Source organism: Plectropomus leopardus, chromosome 12, assembly GCF_008729295.1.
Source record: "Plectropomus leopardus isolate mb chromosome 12, YSFRI_Pleo_2.0, whole genome shotgun sequence".
Taxonomy (NCBI): Eukaryota; Metazoa; Chordata; class Actinopteri; order Perciformes; family Serranidae; genus Plectropomus; species Plectropomus leopardus.
In genome coordinates, this window is record NC_056474.1 from 11,642,382 (window position 1) to 11,651,099 (window position 8,718).

Genomic DNA, 8,718 nt, shown 5'->3' on the forward strand with positions numbered 1-8,718 from the left:
TTAGGTTTATCTATTAAAACGGATGTTACTATATATTTCATATATTTCTGCCTGTGACTGTACCTTGACAGTCTAACATCCCCTCTTAGTAAAAGAAAGAGACAGCTACTCGTCTCATTCTTGCAGCAACCTTAGTCTGCTGTTGATGTTTTCATAGCCCAGTGGCCGCCTTGCACCATAAAATGAGATGAGACCCGCGAAAGACACAGACAACTGCTACTGTGGCTCAAATAGCAGCAGTTGGACAGCTTTGAAGTGGCGCTCTCATGTCACAAGTTACAGAGTTCAAGTTTGCTGTGTTTGCTCCCTGCTATCAGGATATCTTCCTTCTCATAAACCCACGTTATGCTATAAATTTATATGTATGGTGTGCGTATGCATATATTTGTGCAGATGTATATTGTATTTGGCCATTAAGTTGCGATATTATTTCATTAGGAGGGATTTTTTTTTTGCAATTGCAAGGATAAAAACTGCCCCGGATTATTCGATTCTTCTTTTGAATTATTTTAATCAATTATAATCCATGCAATAATGATGTTTATTTTTTATGAACTCAAGACGCCATTTGTTTGCTAATATAAACCAAAGCATATTAATCAGAGAATCAGACAAGAGCTGGAAAATCGTCCATTTGTTTAACATTTCTTTGTTAATAAACTGCATTTATTTCTTTATATGCCTGTGTTATTAGGAATACATATCTTGTGTAATATTTGCACGAATAGAAATCTCAGCATGAGGCTGTATTCGTGACTGACCATTCAGAACTAAAAGAAGGTTGTAAAAGTCGTCGAGTATGAGACCTTCAAAAATATATTCATAACATAAAACCTGACAATAAATGACTGTATACTCCGCTGTATAATTGCTACATTCAAGTGCTCGGTGCGTAAAAAGGTGCTATAATTAGAAACCGCAGGCCCGAGCTGCAGAGAAGCAGGTTTTGTGTAACTTGAAGGCAACACTGTTCGTTTCTGAGGGATCTCGCCAAGGCTGTCGGGTTATTCGTAGGTCGGCCGTTTCCCGTCGGTCTGAATTCACAGTACCCCATTATCCTTCCATCCCAGCGCTAAAACTAAATCCAGGTCTGCGTGAGTTCATTTCTCCTACAACTTGAAGATGCCGCGGCGATTTCAAGCTCGTTATTTCATCCAGAAGCTTTTGTTTACACCTCATCGCTTTGCCTGTTTGGACAGAGCCGAGTGGATCTTTAGAAATTATCATTTGTCTTTTTTAAATGAGACATGCAGGATAAGAGGCTGCGTGCACGCGGCGGTTATTTTCCCTTATGAGAGACAAGTGTTGGACCTCCAACCTTTCTGTCGTTTGGCCGCAGCAGACAGAATTTGCGTCTATGGACTCCTGATTGGAAACAGATGGCGCTGGGAGCTCGAGTCTTGCACACTAACCAAGAGTTAAAACACAGCATTTTCCAGAGTGAGCTGAGCTGGTCACTCAGCCGTACAGGTGCACACACAGTCTGCAGGGGCCAGCCGAGACTTCACTGCATCTACATCCATATTTCATCCCGTCTACTCCTGTCTGCACTGAGATAAACATCCATACATCTATTAAACTCCTATTAAGTAAATACAGCATATTCTTCAACGCTTAAAAGACATATTTATCAATAATGTAAATGTAATTCCAGTTAACAACCGCTTATTATTACAAGAAAATAATAATGTGAAACTGAAGGTTGTAAACTGCAGTTTCACATCTGATTTTTGCTTCTACATCATCATTTGGTACAACAAATTAGTCATTATAGACATCACTGCTTTGCCCTTTATCCCTTAAGATTTATTGTTATTTTAAGAATGAGAATATTTTATATTTATACTGCAAATATAGCATCATGTCATATTTTTAAATTATTGTTTTCTTTACGTGAGGTCCTTAAAAAAAGCCCATTGTGCGTTACCTGTTTTTATCTTTATATCTAAACTAAAACTAAACTAAACACTAACATTCATTTTAATTAAAAATACTTATTTGATCTACCTCAGTTTTATCAACTTGTAATAAACACTCATTTTAAATAAGGTGAAATATAACTAAGTACATTACTCCCACATGTTAGAGGTATTTTACCTCCACTTTCTACTTGTGCTACACTTCATGGTGAAATGTTTTTACATCATTAACATTACATCTGACAGCCCTATTTAGGAATAAAAATATTTATATGAACAGCACTTATGAACTTATAAAACATGTTTTGTTATAAACTGAACTGTCCAACAGTTTAAACAAATGCAGTGAAAATATTACTTAATTAATTGACAAATGGCAAATTTTTGGGTCAATACTTTTAATTTGTAATTTTAAAAGACGAAATTACTTTAATTGATTTTGTGTTCTAATAATTGTATTATAAGAGGACATTTGTTTATTTTTATGTACATTTCTTGAACTTTGACCTAACACAGGTTAACACACAGTAAATCTGATCTGATGTCACTCAAGTGTAGGCCTAATAAATCAAAATTCAAAATAATGATTAGATGGTTTGAATGTTTATTTTCCCTAAATACGCCTATAAACTATGGGCCTACGCTAAAATCGTGTTTCAGAAAACAACAGACGATAATAGAGGGCAGCGTTAATTAGAAATTATTTTTTATCAAAAAAATAAATAAATAAAATTAAGGATGCGGTTTTGATTTGTTAAATGTTAATGTTTGGTCCAGATAGACGCTTTTTGTCTTGGCTATGTGACCCAAAGCAGTGAGGGAAGTTGCGCATTTTCAGGAATGTAGCGGAACGTTTCAGCAAAAAGCAGAGTGAAGCCTCATACGGGCTGAAACAGGGGTCCCCAGATGTCTTCTCGTTGAGGAGCCCCAAACACATTTTAATGAGATTTAGCCCCGAGTAACATCTGATTAGAGTTGTTGTTTGCTTTTGTGAGAAATTCTGTACTATAGGTAACAGCAAAAATAGTCAACCTCATTATTTATCCTCCTAATGAGAAAGGAAATGAAAGTGAAATTAAATTTGTATCTGTTTTACTGTGGGACCCCTCGGGACAGGATGGGGGGCCCCACGTAGGAAAGCTCGTTGTTAATTACAGTATCAGTTCATTTTCAGTACATGCTATAATATTCCATTTTTAATATTCCTGTAAACTTTTTTCTTTTTAAATTGTATTATTTACAATGTGAGAAATTCAACACACACACACACACACACACACACACACACACACACACACACAACAAGCTAAACTCTACTCTCTCTGCCTGTCAGTGTGTGTACGTATGTGTGTGTGCTATGTCCTGTTATATTGTTGGTGGTGCTCTGGCGGCCGACATCCTCCTCATTGACCCCCGTCTCCCTCTCTGCCTTTTCCGTCTCATGAAAAACGATTCCAGCTCTCTGATTGAATTTTATTCCTTCCTGACCTGCTCTATTCTGTGAGGGCGCCATCAATCTTTGGACTAACGCGACGTTTGTTTATTAGGCCTATACTCTGAGAATGTATCTAAAGACTTTTATGAGCCTGATTACAGTTGGTGCAATCGTGGAGCTGAGAAAGACAGAAGAGCAATATTTCATTGTGGCTGAACGATTCCTACATTTTCTTTTCTTTCCTGTTTGCTGTCGTTCACAAACACACACCGGTAGTGTAGCCTGGAATATTCACATGGCCCGCAGCTACACACAAGATGTTTTGTTTTGATGTGTCTGGTTAGAGACCTGAATCTGCCAAAAAGGATATGAGGAATACGCACAACGTAACCACCTTCCATTTTGCAGACAGTGTTTTTAAGAATCGCGCTGCGCATTTTGTAGTTTGACATGTTACTCGGTCTGGAGTGGGCTCTGATTTAGCGTCTGTTGCAGTCTGCAGGACATGTTGCCACCCATTCTGTTTCTGTTAGAGTGGAAACTTTTGCAAAAAGTATCTGAATGTTTCTCAAAAAGTCAGTTAAAGAATTTCGAAGGAGAACTAAGAGGCTCGTTTTGGAATTTAAATGTGCTAATTATAAATATAAAGTAATTGTTCTTATTATTATATTAATTTATGAATACTATTCTTTACATCCTGTCAATTACCTGATGATATTGGCTACTACCGAGTTATATTTTTAATAAAACGTATTGTTGTTTTTGTTATTTATACTCGTGGTACTGTGGTAATGACGGCTATACTATTAAGTTTGTCATACAATTATTATGATTATTATCATTATTATTATGATGATGATGATGATGATGATGATGATTATTATTATTACTGACGTTGTCATTATACGGATTTTAGCCATGTGTAATTTTACGCACACGTCACGCACAAGTCTATCCAAGCAAAAACTATTTTAATATATTTTATACATGCTGTATATATTAATGGCATTTAAAATAAATAGCCCTCTGTACTTAATTAATGTTTGAAATCCCGCGAATACTACTAATAAAAATTAAATAAGATCAAATAAAATAAATTATATAGTTTTTTAAAGCTGCCTTGGCTGTCTGTTGGGAATGAAGGACGATAGACGTGAATTATATTTAAATTAGCCTACACAATTTCCATTAATATACGTAATAAACGAATGCCCAAAATAATGTAATTTATGAGTTCCCATTGAACGCAGTTAAAAGAGATTGATTCCCATTCATTAATGTCGCTGAGGGAAACTTTTTGAGGGGAAAAAAACTGCCAACTAAAATTACAATAAAACATTAATCTGACATTTCGAGTACATACCTCCACATAAATACTATTTTTTACAATTAAATATCCACATACTCTGGAAAAAAATGGATACGTCACGTGTGATAAAAAGTGACGGTCATGGATGTCTCCATTCGCGTCAGCGTCCTGTCAGACTGGTGAGAATTCAAACATCAAAACTGAAGTGACAACGGGACTATCTTTGGCATGTGTGGTATGATATTAAGTAAGCACTGGTATGCGCCAGTAAACACACAACGCAATCCAAAACAAAGTTGTGCTGTGTGCAGGCTGGATCCCAGGTCTGTGGGCCTCTCAGGTCAACATCATCTCAACCATCTCGTATAAAGCCTGAAGCATGTATAGTGTGACAATAAAAATATAAACAGTAGGTGAGATATGGGTATTAAAAAGCTTGGAGATAAACACATCAACAACCGGCGCTTTCTGTTTTGGACGTGCGGATGCAAATTTTCTTTTTGCATCAATATTTTTCTATAAAGATTTTTTTTTCATCTGCGAAGACGTGAAGCAAAATATATGTTTTTGTTTTGGGCATTATTATAAGCAAATAAGAGTATTTTTTCTGGTGCGAGTAAAAATATTTAAGATGTGGATCTGTGCAGCAGATTACAGTCCAAACGCACAGCATTTCAGAAATAAAATCTCAAAGGGTCAGATCATAACAAGGCCTCTTTAGCTCCCTCACAAAACTAACACGGGCCAGACTGAGTGTAACGTAAGTCTATATTCAAGTCTGTAAGAAACGAGGCGTAACTTTAACTCACATAAAATGACAAATTTATTAAACAAACAAAACAAATCCTTCAGAATACTTTTCAACAAAGGAAGAATCTTTGAAATAGTACGGCGATATACACGTTCCTTTTTCTTACTTTTATATTGGAACAATTGTTTTTTGGACAATTAAGGCAATTCAATTTAGAAACACTTTTTTGGTGTTTGGTCCATAATATCCGGCTACATTATTTTTTTTTAGAAATAAATTACTATATGCAATTTACACGTCCATGAAAACTGACATAACATATCACATAAAGCCACAAAAGCAAAGAGAGACTTACGTGTTATTTGCAGTAACACTGTTCTTTAGAAAGTCTGTTTTTTGTTTTTCATATTAGTCCATGTGGTGTAGGGCAGGTGAGAGAGGAAGAAAAAAAAATACTGGAAGAGTTCAAACACCGTGAGGGAAATATTCAGCCTATTTTTCTTTTGGTCAGAACTTGCTGCAGTCATACACGAAAGCTCCCGAAGTGCGATAGATGGGTTGGCTCGGTGGGAATGACATCTGACAGCTGTTATTCCCATTCACCGGTGAATTATTCAAGCCAATTCTTTGGGATTCAAACATCTCTCGGACTGAGTGGAAGTTCTGCTGCTGCGCCGGGTATGCTGTGCCCAGATGGCCCAGGTCTCCGGCCTGGTTGAGGTACCATGAGGTCAGCCTCCCTTGGTGGGCATGGTGGCCCTCCTGCGCAGAGTTTAGATTAGCGTGGCTCATGGAGGACGAGGTGGTAGTGACTGAGTAATCTGGCAACGTTTCGTCCACGGTGGTGCTCGGTGCCAAGTGGCTCGACCTGTCCCCGGCGTACAAGCTCATGGCTTGCATGTTACAATGATAGGTTGCGTTGGAGGTAGTGGAGTTCTGGTTACACGCTGAGCTATACACAGATGTCTGATTTGGAGAATAGTTTAAGGACAAAGACGGTGTTATACCTGTCCTGGTGGATGCAGTGAGGGTGGAAGTGAGCTCTGTGGCGCCTTGTGGAGACCCCCTGAGGGAGGTCATGATGTTGTCCACGCTGAAACCTTGCGTCGAGGCCTGGCTGTGGTGCTGGTGGTGCTCGGAGCTGTCCATGCCGATGGAGCGGTTAGAGGGGATGCTGTGAGGGCTCCCGCTGGACATGCTGCTGCTGTCCGGGCTCTCGATTTTGGGCACGGTGTTCAAAGATGGCGAGTCAGCCTGCGGTGGCGTGACTGCCCCGTTTTCAGTCTTAATATCCTGGATCCTCACAGGTTTGGAGCCCTGCACCGGCTGCTCCTGCTCCCGGCCTGGCTGCCTCGGCGGCACATCCTTCTGCAGCCGCTCTTCTTTCTCTTTCATCGCGTCTTTCTTTTTGAACCGTCTCCTCCTCCTCAAGAAGCTCCCGTTTTCGAACATGTTGTAAGAGTCCGGGTCCAGAGTCCAGTAGCTGCCTTTACCCGGTTTTTTATCATCACGGGGCACCTTGACAAAACACTCATTGAGCGACAAATTGTGCCTGATGCTGTTCTGCCAGCCCTGCTTGTTGTCTCGGTAAAATGGAAACCTCTCCATAATAAACTGGTAAATCCCATTCAGGGTCACCTTCTTGTCAGGCGAGTTTTGGATAGCCATGGTGATGAGCGCGATGTAGCTATAGGGAGGTTTGACCATATCCTTGGGCTGAGGTTGGGGAGTGTACGGTCCATACGCACGGGCCATGCTGGCTGGGTATTGGTCATGAGCCGCGTGAGAGTACATGTTCATAGGTGCGGGCATCCCCGTGTATCCCCCACCGGCAGCGGCCCGGTAGTAGCTGGGGTCGCTGCTGATGTACGGCACGACGCCCAGCGAGTTGGGGCTGGAGACGGAGTAGCGAGCCTGCATGTCTGCACTTTGATCCAAAAAACTCCAAAATAACGCAGGCGGAGAGCTCCTCTTCTCAAATCACAGCTCCTCACAGCTCACTCGAAAAGAAAAAGAAAAGTCTCTGCTGGACCTCAGCTTAAGCCGTCCCCATCTCTGTGTCTCTACGAAACGCACATTGAAAAAGTTCTGAACTTTGGACATCCGTCACCACGCAGGACTTTTTGCGCAGTTAAATTCTTTCCTCCTTTTTGCTGCCAGAGGAGCTCCTCCCCGAAGAGTGCGCGAGGCGTCCAATGGGAAGTGAGGCCGTGCAGAGAGAGCAAAGAAAGCTCGCGGCCACACTCGGAGCTTTTTAGAAAAACGAGAGGAGGTGTCGGTAACTCCCAGCCCACTCGAGCCAAGACTTCAGACGTGACAGAGAGACGCACATGTGCACAATCAGATCATGGAGTGCGTATTGGCGCACACTTGGTTACAAAAATATGCCCTCTATCAGACCTGTAGAAATCAGACACAAATGAGCTGTGTTTTGAATTTAAATGTGTAATACGTTTACATTAATCTGTATATTATTGTATTAAATTAATTAGTATATTTTTTTTTTACATTCATTTGAATTTTTCGAGCGTAAAATCACAATTTTACGCACTGCACGAAGTGGATTTATTTGCCCTCTTGTGGCTCACATTACGCCCTTTTTTTAAATTGAGACAGACAGCGCCAACAAACCAAACGGCATCCAGTTTAAAAGTCTTTAAAAGTGCATTTTATTAGTGAAAAGTTTCAACACCAGCAGCTGATCACTGGAGGATCAAAGCAGGCAACAGCGTCGTTAGCAGTGGGCGGTTAAAGTGAGATCTCATTACAACGGGAATTAAAAGACAGTTTGTGCTCCAGAGGTGTGAGAGTTTATTCAAGAGAGGGATTTAAAGAGCAGGGAACCAAATGGGATGACACCTCGCATACTGAGAGGTTTTTCATGAAAAATGTTTGAATATCTATTGAAGTGTTGGGAGGCCTGTTGAGAATTTATTGTCTCTGTAGCTGAATAAAAAATATAAAAAACTTTTTTTGATTCATCTATAATTCCAAAAAGTCTCAGGGAAGTTAGGTATGTGTATTATATCAGTTTTTTGCAATGTAATTAATTTTAAGGCTGAATATTTTGACCAAACATACAGACAAAAGTTCGATGAGCCGACCCTGAAGGCCTCTCTGTATATCGGCCTGCTGTCAGAGGCGACTGTGCATGAAATCGTTAATGGTCATTGAGAGGCAAAGTTACAGTCCTAATATCGATGTAATCCTCTGCAGGTCGTCTTAATTAAATGTCCGTGCAGTGGCCTGCTGCTCTGCCGGTTTCTCCTTACATGGACCCGGGCATGAACTTTTTCCACCGCCT

At 40.1% G+C, this 8,718-nt stretch overlaps 1 protein-coding gene across 1 annotated transcript; it reads right to left on the reverse strand.

Moving 5' to 3' along the window:
• Nucleotides 1-5,462: 5,462 nt before the first annotated feature.
• foxc1a (forkhead box C1a) lies at nucleotides 5,463-7,528 on the reverse strand. The gene has a single exon (XM_042497939.1). The coding sequence runs from the start codon at nucleotides 7,332-7,334 to the stop codon at nucleotides 5,922-5,924; it is 1,413 nt and encodes a 470-aa protein (XP_042353873.1). The 5' UTR covers nucleotides 7,335-7,528; the 3' UTR covers nucleotides 5,463-5,921.
• Between the last annotated feature and the right edge of the window lie 1,190 nt (nucleotides 7,529-8,718).